Source organism: Thermobia domestica, chromosome 1 (assembly GCF_964235325.1).
Source record: "Thermobia domestica chromosome 1, izTheDome1.hap1.1, whole genome shotgun sequence".
NCBI classification, from domain to species: Eukaryota; Metazoa; Arthropoda; class Insecta; order Zygentoma; family Lepismatidae; genus Thermobia; species Thermobia domestica.
The window spans coordinates 86,345,719-86,365,403 of record NC_137454.1 but is presented as its reverse complement, the minus strand read 5'-3'; the positions used below and the strand labels follow the sequence as shown (position 1 = coordinate 86,365,403).

General features: G+C 32.6%; 1 protein-coding gene across 1 annotated transcript in view; it reads left to right on the top strand.

Moving 5' to 3' along the window:
* LOC145687106 (uncharacterized) overlaps nucleotides 1-19,685 on the top strand; it is a 316,539-nt gene that overhangs the window by 280,314 nt on the left and 16,540 nt on the right. The window contains exons 10-17 of the mRNA XM_081760566.1: nucleotides 2,009-2,162; nucleotides 4,706-4,886; nucleotides 5,894-6,106; nucleotides 8,056-8,303; nucleotides 9,774-9,956; nucleotides 10,788-10,997; nucleotides 12,816-13,008; nucleotides 17,874-18,045. Of these exons, the coding sequence (XP_081616692.1) occupies nucleotides 2,009-2,162; nucleotides 4,706-4,886; nucleotides 5,894-6,106; nucleotides 8,056-8,303; nucleotides 9,774-9,956; nucleotides 10,788-10,997; nucleotides 12,816-13,008; nucleotides 17,874-18,045 (1,554 nt within the window). The remainder of the gene's footprint in view (nucleotides 1-2,008; nucleotides 2,163-4,705; nucleotides 4,887-5,893; nucleotides 6,107-8,055; nucleotides 8,304-9,773; nucleotides 9,957-10,787; nucleotides 10,998-12,815; nucleotides 13,009-17,873; nucleotides 18,046-19,685) is intronic.

Sequence of the window (19,685 nt, the reverse complement as noted above, 5' to 3'; positions counted from 1 at the left end):
AAAATGTTGGTAAAAATATACATACTCGTAATGTTGCGTTTAAAGTATAAATCAAGATTTCTTATGATACAATTTCTTCAAGGTAAGAATATTAGCGGAAACGAATTTTGCTTTCCTTTATTAAGAATAATATAGTATTCTTTCTATTGAGTTCATTATTTAAGACAGTGACAATATAATATCCACATTACAACAAGGGATATGGATCCCAATTTTCATAAGCCAAAAGGCGAGAGAACTTAAAATGAAAGAAAATAAAAACAGCATCAATGAAACAGCATCAATGCACAACAGAATGATTCCTTTTCTGTAAGACCAAAGACAATACAAAGTTTATAAAATATGAGTATTCCTTCTGATTGAAGTAAATTTATAAAATAATTAAAGTAGATAAAGTCAATTAATTAAAATAATAAAATAACAAATAAATAAGTTAATATATTTTAAAAAGTCTGTACAAATGCAGATCATACGAGACACGGAACAAAGATGTTAAATCGATACTAATCCGCAAAAATTTGGAATGTATGAGATCCCTAGCAATCGTATAATGTTCAAACAGAGCCACAAGTTCATTCTCAAGATTAAAGTATACAAGATTTGAGGTTGAACAAAGTGTCGCTGTAGGTTTTCTACAAATAGTCTAATTTTTTACTATTTTAATATTAGCACATCACCTATATTATATATATTTATTCATTTATTACCCGTCTTCTTTAGTTTGATCATTTAATTTCGTATTTTTTTTAAAAAAAGTTTGCTTTCGCGCTGTTCTTGCTAAAGTGCACTTGGGCAGACATATGTATTATTATTTCTTTCCATATACGTCAAGTTTACATTAAACAGAGATTAAAAGAAGAGGATTAGTAAAGAAAGAAAGGAAATTAGAATATTAGGAAGAAAAGTTGGTAAAGAAATTAAAATATTGGAAGTATTATGTATCAAAGTATTTTTAAGTAGCAATATTTCTAAGAATAAATATTTGTTTTTATTTCTTCCATTTACACACTAACTGCTCTGTTTATTGAAACTTCAATTTTGTTCGTCAGTATTTGATAGGTAAATGTTTATTTATGCAGTATAATCTAAGTGAGCGTGTATTACAATCGCTGCTGACACTAAACTTTATGCAAAATATTGATTAAAGAACTTACGACTCTATGTTTAAACAAATATGAAAAAAATTGTAACTGTAAAAGAGTTATTGACTGACAAAATGTGAAGAATCGTTGAACTTAGGAACTGGATATACAAATATTCTCCTTAGCACTAGTTCTTTTGTAAGACAGAATTTCGCAAAAATCGATTTAGGGAGGGGGCGGGGGTTAAGATTAAGAGTATTTTCCACTATTACATGTTTTGTTTGAACTTTAAGACTTTAGATTCGAAATTTAATATATGAACGTCTTTCGGTTCACAGAAGAAAATAATTTGAACAGAGTTTGGAAATTCTAACCTATGAAGGTGGGGAGATGAGTATGTTTTACAGTTGTTTCTGTTGGGTATGAATATGTGAAATTTGCTATATAGACGTTTTATGCTTCAAAACAAGAAAATTTGTCATATACTTTCACTATTTAATGTGGATGACATGAATGAAATGGTACATTGATTGCAAAATATTGAGAGTGACTCCTAAATTGATTTACTAACAGCTACAGCAAGCGAAGTGGATAAAACCTATATTTGTGAAATATAGCACGAACAAATATGTATCAGATATATTTCATACGTATGAGGATGCATGTATACCGAAGAAACACAACGAACTTTGAATATTTGTATTGATAAACAATAGAACTACTTTGTAATAATAAAGAAAAGAACAGACTATTAGAATGAAACATCAATTATAAACTCAAACGTTCAACCTTTTTTGCAATTTAATGAAATCTTCTGGTAAAATAAATTGAATTTAAAGTACGCTGTTCTGTTTTAAATAGCATTCTAAATGGGTGTGATATAAGTGTATTCTGTTTTTTATTAATTCTAATAACTTTATGTACAGGACCTGCTTGTTCAGACACCGTGGAACCATTAGCTGGAGTTACCAAACATTTCAAGACAGTTGTTATAAGCTATAGCGCTGAGGGATCAAGTTTTTCCAATAGGGAAAAGTATCCATATTTTTTTCGTACTATTGGAGAGAACAAACAGTATAAGTAAGTTGTTTTCTACAAATATTTGTTTTCTTGAGGCATTTCTTGGTTAACATAATAAGACAGAATTGTTATGGCAATCTATTCAGCATTACAATTTTGCATACTGCCACCTAGATTCAAAGATACCGTTACTGTTTATGCATATCTTATAGTTAGTGTGTACAATTCCGAGAGTAAATATAGGTATTTTGCACTGTCGAATTTTTTAGGTGTAATCCGTATTAATCGGATTATATGTTTAAATTTTCAATTAAAGTATTCAGTTATTTTATCTTCAATTTATATAGTCATTACCTCTATTTAAATAAGTTTTGAGGCAAGAAAAGGAAATAATTTATAATTCCTTTCTTTCTGCAATTTTATCATATAATTTAAGTTTCCCAAAACAAAATCCAGATGTTTGTTTAAATTAGTGAAGTCTTCTGATCTTTTTGTTAGTCAATATCTTCACTTGCAAAGAATTCATTGTACAATGAAGCAATTCATTTCTTCTCATTCTGATTTTAAAATGTTCAAAAACTCGCTACGTTTAAAACGCTCTCGTTAGTTTGTGATAAAGAAATTCCACTAAAGAGAATATGAAAATCAAATATACGACTATCCTATCTTGAGTAACAGCTTCTCATACCGCTGTTGCGCCTATGGCGTGGGAGACCCGGGTTCGATTCCCAGCGGGAGCTCATGTGGTTCGGATTCCACGTTAATCAGTAGGTTCACGTCTCATATAGCCTCGCTACTAAACGGGATGTTAAACTCAACTCTACAACAACATACCGCTGTTAATTTGACGTTATTTTCAAACAAAGAATAATCCACATGCATACTTATTTTGTGATTAATCATTATTGCTTGCATTGTAAATATGGATCGATAACTTAATTTCACTCACCAATTGACATTGTTTTTCATATCAAAGCTATGTTCACTACAACACTTTTGTTTACATTCTCTTCAATAAAATATGTTTTTCATTTAATTTCGTAAGTATGTAATAAATATTGCAACCATTAAAATAGTAATGGGTTTGATCAAGAATAAGATAGAGAGATTCAATACTGATTGAAGACGTAGAGCATCACCTTAGAGAGGGAAAATGTGTGACTGGTCTGGAGAAGAACAAGGTAAAATAGTGGTTAACGTACAGGTGTGGTAAATTGAAATCTCGAGTTCGATTTTTTATCCAGTCGCATACTTTTCCTTTTAAAATTTAATGTAATTTCAAATATATTATCTATGCATTGAAAAGTAGAAGTTGTTGTAACCTGATTTTCCTAACATAATATATTATTGTTATATTTACTAGCTGAACCTGCACTCTCTACACAGCGTATCATTCACATATAAACAGAATCTCCTTGGCATTCTCACAACATCTATACATGTCCGTTTACAAACACAAGTGAAAGATGTCTTGATAAAAATCGGCAAGGGTACCATAAAGGGGAGAATTTTTTCGCTTATTTTTTCAATATCTCGCACCGTTTGCAACATTTGAGCCTACTTCCGGTTGGAGTTACTAACTCATGTATGATCAGTGTTTTCTTTCTTCTTGCATGCAGTATAGAATAAGCAAATACATTACATACACAATTAATTATAATGTTAGTGATATATGGTGTTCATTGGGCAAAACACTCCAAACAATAAAGATTCATCTTAGGCTGGAGAAATGGTTATTCTTCGCTTTTCATTATCAATTGGACAAATGCCTGAGAGATATACAACCCCTTTAAATAAATATGTTGTGTTGGAATGTAACTCGTAGGATATGATGCTTTACTTTTTTAAAATTTCAAACTTGCAGTGTGCCCCTAAAAAGGTAATAAAGAAATGACGGCCATGTTTTTTTTTTTTTTTTTAATATTCCATTAAAACTGGACAATCCACTCAAAATTTGGAATCGACCAGCGAAAACGACACGTTTCTAGTACTTGTGGTTTTCGAGATCTCATTGTCGAAAGACTGGAAACAAACAAATAAACTTTTCTTAATCACAAACACATAAACCTGGCATTTTAATATATAGATATTTGTTTTCTTTCCCCTTTCGGTGATTTTCCTCCTTTTCCACTAAATTTAACGTTAATTAACACCTTAATGGTTAGTATACTGAAATACGTGTTATAAGACATGATAAAAAGTGAATGTCGAAAGCGAGAAGATTACAGTTGTTTAAGGTATTAAAGCAGTGCTATGTTGAGGTGAAGAAACTAAAGAGAGAAGGAATATAGAAATACTTAATTTGAGGTAAATAACTTGCTAGTAATGGTTAATACCTAGGATGATATGAGTATTACCTCCTTAATTTTAAATATTTGAGATTTTATTCTGCTAACGAAATATTAAGTAAAATAATTGAGTAATTGTAAGATAACAAAAGATAATTCAATAGTAAACAAGACATTACAGTAACGGACAGTAACGTAATAAAATTACATTCCGTCAACATCTTGAAATCAAGTGAGTCACCATTCTTCATTTAGAGCATTTGAACAGAAAGTGACTGCTACAACCTTGTTTTATTCTTTCCTCTTTCTTCGCAGATACGTATATCTTCAGTTATTCAAGGAACTAGGTTGGACTCGAGTAGCAGCATTAACAGAAGATGGACAGAAATACACAGAATATGTTTCTCATCTTGAAGATCTTCTTCAAACTAACGAGATCACGGTTGTAGTAAATAAGAAATTTCCTCGTGAAAGGGAAGATAATAAGATGACACAGGTAAGATATTTCATTGAGACTGTAATGCATATATAGACTTAGGATAAAACAAAGTCTTAGTGATTTTTTTCAAAGTTTTAACGCCCCATGATTATGGACAGAGTCTGAGAGAGATGGTGATGATTATATGGGTGATAAAAGAGGAATAAAGGAAGTGGGAGAATTCCAAGAAATTCCACGCATACAGTATTAGTGAACCACAAAGCTTACTTAGCGCGGAATGGGAGTGAACGCACCAGAGATAAATGCACTACCACTGAGCCACCGAAGCTCTGATGTGTATCAGTACTTTCACATTAACCAAAAAATGAATTTTTATTCAGGTATAAATTGTGAGCGGTGATAATGGTCAATATAAAAAATAAAATAGTCAATTTCATATTCATTGCAAAATTTACAAATACTGAGCAGTACTTTCAAGGAACTTGGGCGTCAGCTTCATCTTACTTACGTCTGAAAAAGGTTATAAAAAGGTAAAAACACGTGGGGAGGTGAAAAAGACAAAACATTTGGAAGTAAACATACACTTCACATCAAAAAATACACTATCACACATGAACCATTGTAATACATTATGAGGCTGTTATACTTTTCTTCGTACAAATTCTTGATACGTTTTTGTATATTTTGTTATCTAATGAACGAGAACTGTATTCGATATCTACCCTATCTATCTACTTGTCTATCTATTTATTAATATACCTAGCCTTGTCCCATTGTTAGTGCCATGTGTGTTCATTCAACTAAGTTTAAGTATATATTATTACAGGGAGGATTTCACTGATAGTGAATAATAACGTTGAACAGATTATTTATTAAACCATAACCAGCAATACAATTCATATTCATACAGAAATTTTGATTTAAACTTAAAACAGTCTATAAAACATTTAAATACTCTTTTATTTATTGAAGTGCATTATATTTTCATTTAGAAGAAGAAATAATATTTATATTAATTTTTCATTTTAATTATAATAATTAATTTATTCTTTCTTCCAATTTAGTACTTACAAGATCTGAAAAATAAACGTGCACGGATCATTATAGGAGATTTCTATGATTCTGCTGCTAGAGCTGTCATGTGTGAAGCTTACAAGCAAGAAATGACGGCTAAACAAGGCTACGTATGGTTTCTGCCAGTATGGTTGAATAGTGAGTGGTACAATACTACGCAGCATCCTGGAGAAGTCAATTGTACAACCAAAGAGATGGAAGAGGTATGCTTATAAAATGCAATTACTACATAAATAAGATATATACTATTTATAAAAAAATATATTTGGAAAATTTACAGCTTTTAGAGAACATCCACAGTATACTTAATATGTTTACATTTAAATGATCTACCTCTGTTTCATGCAATGAACTCTGAACTATGAATGTGAGTACAGAAGCACTGAAAATAATTTGGATTTACTTGGTTGAAATATAATCCATTTACCATCATCGCTATTTTGATTATTATTTTTATTACTATTATCAATTCGAATGCATGTGTCTATTAGAAGAATGTGCACTTTGTATTATGTTGTCGAAGTAAATAGCTCAACAATAGACATATTTGACATGAATGGAAAAACAATCTTTTGAATATATAAATAGCTCATTTTTAAAGGAATAACACTTAAATTTTAGCATATTCGTACATTAATAGACTTTACCAATGTAAGTGGATAGGTAGATGTTAAGATATTATTAATTGATGTTAAGAGGGCAGTTTGAAAAGTCTGTGCAAAGTTCAAGAGAGGACAACATTGATGCGTATCGAGGTTATTGTAAGTTAGCAACATCTCTTGAAAGAACACACACCAAGTGGCAGCCAGATCGGTTTAGTACTCTGTGTTTGGCGTGCGGTTAAATTGAACAAGTTGAGTGAGTTTCACAAACATGGATGAAAGAGAATTTTGTGTGTTGATGAAACATTATTTTCCACCTCGAAAACGCAATTTGCCTCAGAAGACTAAGGAAAAGTTTGGTAAGTACTGTGGTGAATCTGTACCTTCGATGCAAACAGTGTATAAGTGGTTTCAAAATTTTCGGAGTGGCCACGTGGAAACAAGTGACGGTGAAAATTCTGGAAGCCCTATCGAGGTCACTAAGCCAGAAATCATGGATAAAATCCATGACATGATAATGGATGATAGACAAGTGAAAGTGCGGGAGATTGCTAGTGATGAGGGCATCTCTAATGAATGGATATATATTTTGCATCAACACTTGGGCATGAAAAAGCTATTCGCACAATAGGTGCTGTGATTGCTCACAGTGGACCATGTGAGGTGTTCCCCGGACGGCTTGCAGTTGTTTCAACGGAGTCCACAGGACTTTCAGCATAGTTTTGTCACTGTGGACAAAACATAGATTCACCACCACACACCTGAAACCAAGAAACGGTCCAAACAATGGGTTTCCAGCGGATAGTCTGCACCAAAGAAGGCGAAGACTGTAACTTTGGCTGGGAAAGTGATGGAGCCTTGGGATTCGCAAGGAATAATCCTCATCGACTATTTAGCAAAGGGTAAAACCATTACAGGTGCATATTATGTATCGTCATTGGACCGTTTGAAAACCGAACTGAAAAAAAAAGTCCACAATTGATCCATAAAAAGTCCTTTTCCATCACAACAACTCCTCCGGGCACATATCTGTCATTGTAGCCACAAAATTGATGGACTTAAGATTCCAACTCATTCTGCATCCCCTTCTTCCCCAACGCAGATTTTCTTCAAACGAGGAGGTGATTGCAGCAACGAATGCCTATTTTGCAGAGTTGGACCAATCTTATTATTTGGAAGGGATCAACAAACTGGAGCAGCGTTGGACGAAGTGTATAAAGCCTCAAAGAAGACTACGTTGAAAAATAAAACAAAGTTCTCTCGAAAAATGCAGTAGTTTTCATTTTTGCACGGACTTTGCAAACCTCTCTTAGATAGTGTGTGGAAAATTAATATTAAAAAGACAAAAACAATCGTGATTGGAAGTCTATATGACCTATAGAAAGAGGAAAAGTAGACATAGTGATTAATTTCAATACCTAAGTAAAATCAAGACATTACTATTATTATTACAACCTTAATTATTCACCCTAAGCTTATATGAAGTAAAAATTTTCCAATATGTCATCTATAGTAAATATAAAGAGATTTTTTTATTATTATTATTTCAGGCAATTAATGGACACCTTGCCCTTACTCATGCATATTTTGCTCCTGATGACGAAGTAATGCAAGAAAATATTACTGTTGGTCAGTGGCGGAAGAGGTATAAAAGAAATTGTACAGCTCAAAATCGTTTACCATCAAACTATGCAGGATATACTTATGATGCCGTTTGGACATATGCCGTGGCATTGCAAAAACTGTTAAATGAAAGTCAGTCGTACGTCGCAAGCCTGCACAATGAAAGTACAGTGAAGTGAGTATTTTACGTACTTTAAAATATAAAAAAGTTTTGACACATAGTTTACAAATTAAGTTTGGAACTCAAAGTAACATGCTCTAGAAGACTAAAGGTAGGGTCATTATTATGAATATGGTACGGTGCAACTATATCTGCAGATTTACAATTATACTTTATTATATGTGTATGAGTGTAAGCTCGTGTACATAAGATTGTATGAGCCAGTTACAAAGGAAACTATATTTAAAATCACAATATTTTTTTTGGGGGGGGGGAATATGACATTCGGCAGGAGACTATTCTAGTTGAATAATTCTATGATTCTTTTCTGTTCCTCTGGACAAATAACAAACTTAGGGATTAGAAAAGTAGCTGGATTATGGAAAGAGATTTTTTAATCAAATGCATATAGAAAGCAGCTATGTAGAGGTGATGTATGAGAAGGGAAAGAATAAATACAGGGTGTTACATAAATCTGTCACAGGGGCCGCGGTGGCTCAGTGGTAGAGCGTTCACCTCTGGTGCTTGGGGTTCCGGGTTCGGTCCTAGCCCCCAAGGGAACTTTGTGGTGGACAAACACCGTGTGCGTGGGTTTTCTCGGGGTTCTCCTGTTTCCTCCCACTTTCTTCATTCCACCATTTCATTCATAACTCATCATCACCGTCTCCTTTAGCCTAACCGGCATAACCGTGGGACTAAAACTCAAAGATTTCATTTTTCATTTTTATAAATATGTCACAATATTTTGGAAACAGATTTCTAACATCAAAATAAGAAAAAATAGTTCATATGGACCTGCGCTCAAAAGTACATAATTTCGGCATTATAGGGTGCCGAAAATGTGAAATAAAAGAACTTTAAAATTTCACAGCTTCACTACTATGGGACCTATCGTAGTCGGGTCAAGACATTACTGAGGAACTGGTATGTGAACTATCCAAATATTCAGTTTTAAGGATGTTCCAGTACTTGCATACCGATTATTAGAGAGGTACGTGGAGAGTGATCAAGTACTCCCAAACAGCCTCTCTAAAAATGATTTTGCAGGTACTAGAGGCCCTGAAAGATTCCGAAACTATCCACTTTTGAGCACAGATCCATATGAACTTTATTTTCTTATTTGATATGAAGAATCTGTCCCCAAAATATTGTGACATACTTACGTAACACCCTGTATATGTTTTAGTTGACAAAGCAAACTTACCTTGTAAGCTTCCGCAGCATGAACTATAGTTGAAAGAAAAGAATACAATAAATACATGTCTTGTGGTAATGGTAACACTTTCTTGGAAACATTTTGTATTGTATTTTGACCATTTTCTGTTGACTTCCTCCAAAATTCTTATTTAACGTTAAAGGAGAGAAGCATCAAAGACGGAAATGTAAGTTAGTTATTATATTTCTTAAAAAATAAGAAACTTCCTTATTTTTAACATAAAATTTATATTTTTTCTATTGTGAACATTATTATTATTTTTATTACAGCCGTTTTGTGAGATACATAAGTCATACTGATTTTTATGGAGTGTCAGGAAGAATTAAATTTTATGGAGGGGCATCTCGATATTCAACTATAAATGTTCTTCAATGGCTGAATAACAATACAACCATAATTGGTTATTTTACACCAAATATTTCAGACGAAACTTCAGAAGTAGTTGGTGGAAAGTAAGTTATTATTTAATATATATATTTTTAAATATATTACATTGTGAAATACCTTTATAACGATGTGAACAATGTTTAGTATTAGTATTTAACTTTGAAATGTGTAAAAATCAAATGCATTTTTATTTCAAGCATTTGCCTTGAAATATTGTGCTGAGGAATAGTATAAAATTATCTTAAAGTATTACAAAACTTTTAATAGCATAATAGAAGTGGTTTCACAGAAAAAATACATGTCAATACAAAATATCTTTTTTGTAATTGTGACTACCCCATCATGTAACCAAACATCTTGGTCGTTTTTAGGTGAGGAGGAAAATATAAAATGATGAAAGTAGAAATTAAATCAATGTATAATGTCTTTATATCATTCTAAATATTGTGTAAAAGGATGATAAAAGAATTGCAGACGACTAAGTAAAACTTTTGGGTATATGTATGTGTCGGCAAATATCAAATGTGAAACTACTTACTATTCTGTTTTAATATCTAGTTTTCTTTTCTATTTTGGTTAAAAATAATATGTAGTGCAATGTTTCTTATCTACTTACGATCTACATGGTTCGACGGTTATGTATTTTGTACAAAATGATTTTTCATATTTAAAAGATTTTGTCACTTATACCGTACTGTCTTTCTTTTTCTGCACAAATAATAATATGATACAAGATAACGAATGCAACTAGTAGTCTAACAAAATTTAAACATTGTAAAAATTCTATTATTTTGCTTTTATCTCTATATTTAGTATATATATATATATATATATATATATATATATATATATATATATGGAAAATATTACTATTGTTATTATTATTTATTCCACAGCTTGTACTTGAACAAATCACTTGTAAAATGGCTAACCCCAGACGGTTCACAACCAGGTGATGAAAAAGAGATTCCACCAAAGTGCTTTCTTCAAGGATTTGCCGACGTTTTAGGTGTTAATTGTGACATTGCAATAGTAGTAGCAAATATTATCGGCTTCGGTCTGCTGGCAATATTATTAATTTTAGCGTTTGTTATTGTTAAAAGAAGGTAAGTTTGTATTCTACACATTTGTAACGCAAAAATTTTATATATGTGTGTGAAATTTATTTAAAATTAATAGAATGAACTTTTTCCTATCAATATTAATTGTATATTTGCACATAATTCTTATCTGAATTCTAAAATACTTGAACAGTTAACATGCTCTTATTCAATATACATCATTTTGAGAATCATGCTACTTGAGACTCAACATTTTTTTTTGGGGGGGGAGGGGTATGAGACATTAAACTAAATATTTAATTTTCATTCCATTTCATTTGAAATCAATTGATTGTTTTGAAATTTGTCTTAAAATTTGACATATAACTATATGTATGTCATGTATTGTTTTCCGTTGAAATAACTTTGTATAAAGAAGCAATAAAACGGTAATCAGCCAACATATAACTTTAACAGCTCTATTAGATTTTTTTCATACAAAGGAAGAAAAGAGACACAATTAGAAAGATGGATTATCTTCTGGGAATTATTTACATCCTTATCATCTTCTGGAAATGTTAAATATTTATGTTGAAATGTGTAGTAAAGTTGGTCTACAGGGGCAGGATAAAATACGAGGCAACACTGCAATAAATCTTACTTGGCTTAATTCGCAGAGTAAATACCAGTTCCTTTTCTTCAGTGAAATTATCCGTCATTTTACGACCTTCTGACACAGCTTTTGAAGACATTGTACACTGTAAATATGCATAAAAATAACGTAAGTTTTTGTCAATATTTCACTGAAATTGCCCTATAAATATTGATGATGGCTTCTTTTGTGTCGTAGATTCCTGCAGAATAGATTTTTCTTCATCTTGGTGAATAGATTGTAATCGCACAGCTTATATCCGAGGAATACAGCGCGTATTTCAATATCTCTCATTGCCAGCTACGCAGGATTGTCTGTATGACACCTGACATGCAAGATGCTAGGCGTAGCTGTCAGCAAGTGTTGTCCCTTTTTCTCTGAGTATGGGTCGAAGATGATGTAAAAGAAATTGCAGTATAGTGTGAATTGCTCCATGGATATCGTATGGCATAATGAATATGAGTTTCATACCTCTACCTTGCGCAGGACACATAACTTTCTAATGAGGAGACTCAGGATATTTCCATATAATAGATTGCCGCTTTATCCGTGGTTCATATGAGTAAGTCCAGATTTCGCCCATATTGACAATGTGTATAAGGAAGTTATCACTTTCTTCTTTTAGAGATACACAAGTTTTTACAATTGCAGAAATCATATTTGAACTTTGGTGATTTTATAGGACATCTACCGCACAACAATTATCTGAAATACAAGAATGTTATACAGAATGAGGAGCACGGTTTCGTAATATACGCCTAATTCCGCGTCTAACTTAACGCGCAGTCAATAGGCGATCCACTTCCAGAATGAGAGAAAGGAGTTGAATTGTGGGATTTCAGTTTGTATTTATATGAACGATATCCCTACCTTTCCGAGACACTTCCACCTATCGAACTGCTGTTAGATGCAGCGTCACGAGCTTTAAGTAGTCCCTGAAAATAGTTCTGTGCTCTCCGATTACATGTCATTTCAATTTTGATTCATATACCATGTTCCACTTAAAACTATTTCATTAGGATTCTTGAACTCTCGATAGGGAGCTTGAAATCTCTATTTCTAGTTAATGACACTACACTGTTTCACTATGTACCCGTTTAATCTACCGTTATCATCTACCGAGTACCTGTTGCTATCTGATTTATGCTCCTCACATGACAACAATATTACCAACTACTTTTTATCCAGCGTATGCATATTAAACATAACGATATTTTTGTTTAATCTGACAGGTATGACAAGAAAGTGCAATTAACTCAGAGATACATGAAGTCACTTGGTATAGATCTTTTATCTGCTTCAAGTATGGGCAGTCTTGATAAATGGGAAATCCCACGAGACCGTGTTGTCATCAACAGAAAATTAGGAGAAGGTGCATTTGGAACAGTCTACGGTGGTGAAGCATACTTCGAAGAAAGAGGATGGGTAAGTATTATCCTAGGAAATAGAAATATGAAAGAACTGAGATGTTTATTTTTCCATTCATGATTTGGTTTAGTTAATGCTGATGCTTCCAATACGACTTACGGATTTTATTTTCACAGTTTATTCAGAAATGGTTGAATACTCTTATATATATATATATATATATATATATATATATATATATATATATATAATACTAGAAATTCGTACAAATATTTAACAACAATATGAGAGACTAAACATACTTGAATAAAATATCCATATACACAGAGGTAAAGTTATAAAACAAACAACACTAAGATGGATAAAAATTAGTTTAAACTTCTTTTTATAAATAGACGTTTAAGATGTGTTCATGAATAAGGTAAATTGTTGTTGTTTAATTAACTAGATATAGTTTATATAGATAACTATGGAGTGTTTAGTATTATCAAGGAATGTAGAAGGAATTTGAGTATTAAGTGAATGTCATTATATTAATGCACTGTTTAGTATAAAATAGTTTGGAATACAGAAACACATTAAAGAAGAATTATTATTATTCAATTTGTATCTAGTAGAATTCTTCCGTTTCCTTCAGTCTTGGTGCATAATCGTAGGATGTTAAACTTTTAATTTAAAAAAAAAGAAAAAAGAAAAGAAATAGCAGAATACTTGTTAAAATATTACTTGAATGATGTATAGGTTAATTTTTGAGGTTCACTGCTATTTTCTTAAAGGATGATTTTAAAAATTCCATCAAATAAATAATTACTTTATTTATAATTTTATAAGATTTAAAAAAAAAATATCATCTGGAAAATGCTATTCTAACTTCAACAATTTACAGGAAACAGTCTATATAGATTTATGCATATCTCCACAGTATTATTTATTTGCTATCTTTATTTCTATTTGTAAACGTGCATATTTTGTTTCGGAAGTGTTTATTTGTTCAGAAGCAAAATATTTATACATCCTATTTCATTACTGATCTCAATATCCGAAACATATAACACAATCACAGGGGCCGGTGTGTATATATATATATATATATATGTGTGTGTGTGTGTGTGTGTGTGTGTGAATCCTGTAATCAAGTTCTCTTGGAGTCAAAATAGTGTGATGAGGAGCGGCCTATACTATGAGAGATTATCTTGCACGTGGTAACATTACCGAATTCAAACCCCCGTTATGGTTCTGAGATCACGTAGCCACAGTCACACACAAAAAATAAAAGTTCCATGCACCAGACCTCAGAGTATGGATTCGATGTATTTTGTTACACAGAATCCAAATTTCGAAACTTCAGGAAGATAGCTATGTCAATTTTTTGTTATGGGTGAAAAACTTGAGCGATAAAGGATACACGTAATACAGCTATGCAAAAACCAAAAGTTCCATGCACCAGACCCCAGAGTATGGATTCGATGTATTTTGTTACACAGAATCCAAATTTCGAAACTTCAGGAAGATAGCTATCTCAATTTTTTGTTATGGGTGAAAAACTTGAGCGATAAAGGATACACGTAATACAGCTATGCAAAAACCAAAAGTTCCATGCACCAGACCCCAGAGTATGGATTCGATGTATTTTGTTACACAGAATCCAAATTTCGAAACTTCAGGAAGATAGCTATCTCAATTTTTTGTTATGGGTGAAAAACTTGAGCGATAAAGGATACACGTAATACAGCTATGCAAAAACCAAAAGTTCCATGCACCAGACCTCAGAGTATGGATTCGATGTATTTTGTTACACAGAATCCAAATTTCGAAACTTCAGGAAGATAGCTATGTCAATTTTTTGTTATGGGTGAAAAACTTGAGCGATAAAGGATACACGTAATACAGCTATGCAAAAACCAAAAGTTCCATGCACCAGACCCCAGAGTATGGATTCGATGTATTTTGTTACACAGAATCCAAATTTCGAAACTTCAGGAAGATAGCTATGTCAATTTTTTGTTATGGGTGAAAAACTTGAGCGATAAAGGATACACGTAATACAGCTATGCAAAAACCAAAAGTTCCATGCACCAGACCCCAGAGTATGGATTCGATGTATTTTGTTACACAGAATCCAAATTTCGAAACTTCAGGAAGATAGCTATGTCAATTTTTTGTTATGGGTAAAAAACTTGAGCGATAAAGGATACACGTAATAAGCTATGCAAAAACCAAAAGTTCCATGCACCAGACCCCAGAGTATGGATTCGATGTATTTTGTTACACAGAATCCAAATTTCGAAACTTCAGGAAGATAGCTATCTCAATTTTTTGTTATGGGTGAAATACTTGAGCGATAAAGGATACACGTAATACAGCTATGCAAAAACCAAAAGTTCCATGCACCAGACCCCAGAGTATGGATTCGATGTATTTTGTTACACAGAATCCAAATTTCGAAACTTCAGGAAGATAGCTATGTCAATTTTTTGTTATGGGTGAAAAACTTGAGCGATAAAGGATACACGTAATAAGCTATGCAAAAACCAAAAGTTCCATGCACCAGACCCCAGAGTATGGATTCGATGTATTTTGTTACACAGAATCCAAATTTCGAAACTTCAGGAAGATAGCTATCTCAATTTTTTGTTATGGGTGAAATACTTGAGCGATAAAGGATACACGTAATACAGCTATGCAAAAACCAAAAGTTCCATGCACCAGACCCCAGAGTATGGATTCGATGTATTTTGTTACACAGAATCCAAATTTCGAAACTTCAGGAAGATAGCTATGTCAATTTTTTGTTATGGGTGAAAAACTTGAGCGATAAAGGATACACGTAATACAGCTATGCAAAAACCAAAAGTTTCATGCACCAGACCTCAGAGTATGGATTCGATGTATTTTGTTACACAGAATCCAAATTTCGAAACTTCAGGAAGATAGCTATGTCAATTTTTTGTTATGGGTGAAAAACTTGAGCGATAAAGGATACACGTAATACAGCTATGCAAAAACCAAAAGTTCCATGCACCAGACCCCAGAGTATGGATTCGATGTATTTTGTTACACAGAATCCAAATTTCGAAACTTCAGGAAGATAGCTATCTCAATTTTTTGTTATGGGTGAAATACTTGAGCGATAAAGGATACACGTAATACAGCTATGCAAAAACCAAAAGTTCCATGCACCAGACCCCAGAGTATGGATTCGATGTATTTTGTTACACAGAATCCAAATTTCGAAACTTCAGGAAGATAGCTATGTCAATTTTTTGTTATGGGTGAAAAACTTGAGCGATAAAGGATACACGTAATACAGCTATGCAAAAACCAAAAGTTCCATGCACCAGACCCCAGAGTATGGATTCGATGTATTTTGTTACACAGAATCCAAATTTCGAAACTTCAGGAAGATAGCTATGTCAATTTTTTGTTATGGGTGAAAAACTTGAGCGATAAAGGATACACGTAATAAGCTATGCAAAAACCAAAAGTTCCATGCACCAGACCCCAGAGTATGGATTCGATGTATTTTGTTACACAGAATCCAAATTTCGAAACTTCAGGAAGATAGCTATCTCAATTTTTTGTTATGGGTGAAATACTTGAGCGATAAGGGATACACGTAATACAGCTATGCAAAAACCAAAAGTTCCATGCACCAGACCCCAGAGTATGGATTCGATGTATTTTGTTACACAGAATCCAAATTTCGAAACTTCAGGATGATAGCTGTGTCAATTTTTTATTATGGGTGAAAAACTTGAGCGATTTTGGGTAGGGAGGATACACGTAATATAGCTATGCAAAAACCAAAAGTTCTGTGCAGCAGTCCCCAATGTATGGATTCGACGTATTTTGTTAAGCAGAATCCAAGTTTCAAAAACGCTAGTATGATTGACCGTGTAAATATTTTGTTATGGGTGAAAAACTTGAGTTATTTTGGATAGGGAGAATACACGTAATACAGCTATGCAAAAACCAAAAGTTCTGTGCAGCAGACCCTATGTATGGATTCGACGTATTTTGTTAAGCAGAATCCAAGTTTCAAAAACCCCAAGACTATTGACCGTAAATTTTTGGTTATGGTCAAAAAAACTTGAGAGATTTTGGATAATGAGGATACGGGTGACACAATCATACAAAAAAAAAAAAAAAAAAGTGCAGCTGACCCACAGGTATGGATCTGATGTATTTTGTTACACAGAATCTAAACTTCGAAATTCTAGGACGATTGACCATATCAATTTTATTTTATGGGCGAAAATTGTGTGTCTTACCTATCCAAAATCGCTCGTTTTTCGCCCAAAAAAAGGGAATTGACTGTCAATCGTCCCGGGAACTTTCAAAATTTGGATTCTGTGTAATAAAATACATCGAATCCATACCCAGGGGTTCGTTGTACAGAACTTTCTTGTGTATGTGTGTATTCTGTGTAATAGATCCCGTCCTTCAGAACATCGTTGTTGCATAAGGACGCAAAACTCAAAAGCTCAATATAGCACAATCTTTCTAATTTATCATTTAGATTTGAAACATATTTCTGTCATTTTAAACATATAGCTATTTACAAATTTAAGAATTTAATGTTGATAATGGTTAGTATGTTTTACAGTAGCAAGGTTAGCTTGAATATGTTGCTCTTTTGTGTTATTCGAAAAGTCATAAGTGCTGATTTTTTAATAATTGAAACAATTTTTCCAGAAGCGACATTAAGTTCATTGCTAAAGTACAATTTATCTTTTATTTGTACGATGATAGCATCAACAAATCTTTATTGTTTTTTCTTCCAACTTTACTATCTTATTCTAGCAAAAGTGCTAAGCAAAGTTGAATACATCAAAATTATTTTGGCAGGTAAATTTTGGTACAAAAAATCATAAAAACCTTTTAATAAATAGTTCATTAATATTACTATTATTTGTTATCAGGTTGCAGTGGCTGTGAAAACATTAAAAGTCGGTTCTACGACTGAAGAAAAGCTTGATTTTCTAAGTGAAGCAGAAGTCATGAAGAGATTTGAGCACAAAAATATTGTGAAATTATTAGGTGTTTGCACTAAAAATGAACCTGTCTACACTGTGATGGAATTTATGCTGTACGGTATGTGTACCTTGATTCGTAACCCAAATAGGGCAAGAACTATAATTAATGTATAACAAATTGTCGCTGTAACTGTCCTTATGACTTTTTTTATTGGTGATATCTCTCTTTAAGGAAAAGTTATCATTGAATTGTTATGTTGAATAACTGATAAATATTTCGAAACAAAATGTATTAATATAGAAAGCATTATCTGTGTTCATACTTATTTGTGGACATTCAATTAGTTACAATGTTGTTGGTGGTACGATAACTCTTATTAAATTAAACAAACTATTTACGTATGAAGGAAAATGTATGCCTGCTCTCTGCTTTAATCTCTGACTCAGTTGCATAGCTTTTACTCTTTGGAATTTAATGAAATTTATAACTTCATTTATTTTATAAAATATTTTTTGCATATTTGTATCAATAAAAGTAAAAGTTGTGAACCTTTAACAAATATCTTATTATATAGTATTTATAATTGTAATTATATAGTATCTCTACACTTAAAAATTTAGAAATAATATACTGTTCAACATTCTTTATCTTCATATATCAATTGTGACCTACAAACAAAACACCCCTTTTTTCTGTTAATTACAGTATAGTTATATGATGAACAATGAATATTTAATATGTTGAATGAATTTGTTTGATATAGGAGACAGAAAGGTTGTTCCAAGATAACTAAATATTAACGTTTCTTCTATCACAATGTAGTTGAAACTTGTCACTGACTTCTAAGTGCTGCTAAACTGGAGGTACGTGAAAAGGTTCCTGCCTTTCCGTGGAACTTTTCAGAGTGAAAATATAATCACTTTACTTCTCAAAAGTAGATTGAATTGGACTTCTTGAAGAGAGAGAGAGAGAGAGAGAGAGAGAGAGAGAGAAGAAATAACGATGGGATCATTACCTTTTCACTCAGAAAAGTTTTACAGGAAGGCAGAAACTTCCATTTATGTCTCCAGTTTAGCAGCATTTAGAAATCATTAACAAACACACTGAAACTGTTTGATTGAGTTTAACTTTTAACTATCATACTTCGTGATAAAAAGTAATACTGTTTATCTCATTCCCATTATTATATGTATCCTATTTTTATACAGGGTGTTTCGAAACAACACCGACAACGTTTGGGAAGTGATTCCTGACACCAAGGTAAGACAAAAAGTATAGACCACCCTGGGTGCACAAATGCTTCCTTAGGGAGTTATAGGCTGCAGAAAACGAAAAAATGAACTTTAAAGGTCCATAGCTCCAATATTATAGGACCTACCGTAGTCGGGTCAAGACTTCCCATAGGAACTAATATATGCCCTATCCAAATATCCATGTTTCAGAATCCTGCGGTACTTCCACAACAATCTAGTGGAGTTATGGACATTTAAAGTTCATTTTTTCATGTTTTCGGCAGCCTGTAACTCCCTAAGGAAGCATTTCTGTACCCAGGTTGGTCTATACTTTTTTTGTCTTATTTTGGTGTCAGGAATAACCTCCCAAACGTTGTCGGTGTTGTTTTAAAACACCCATAACTTACATATCCAATTTCTTAGCTCTATCAGCAATTATTGTACCAAAATAGTTTGAAAGGAAGCAAAATATACGTTAAAGCATTGTCGTGGCTACTACCGTTTTCACTTATTCGAAAATAATTG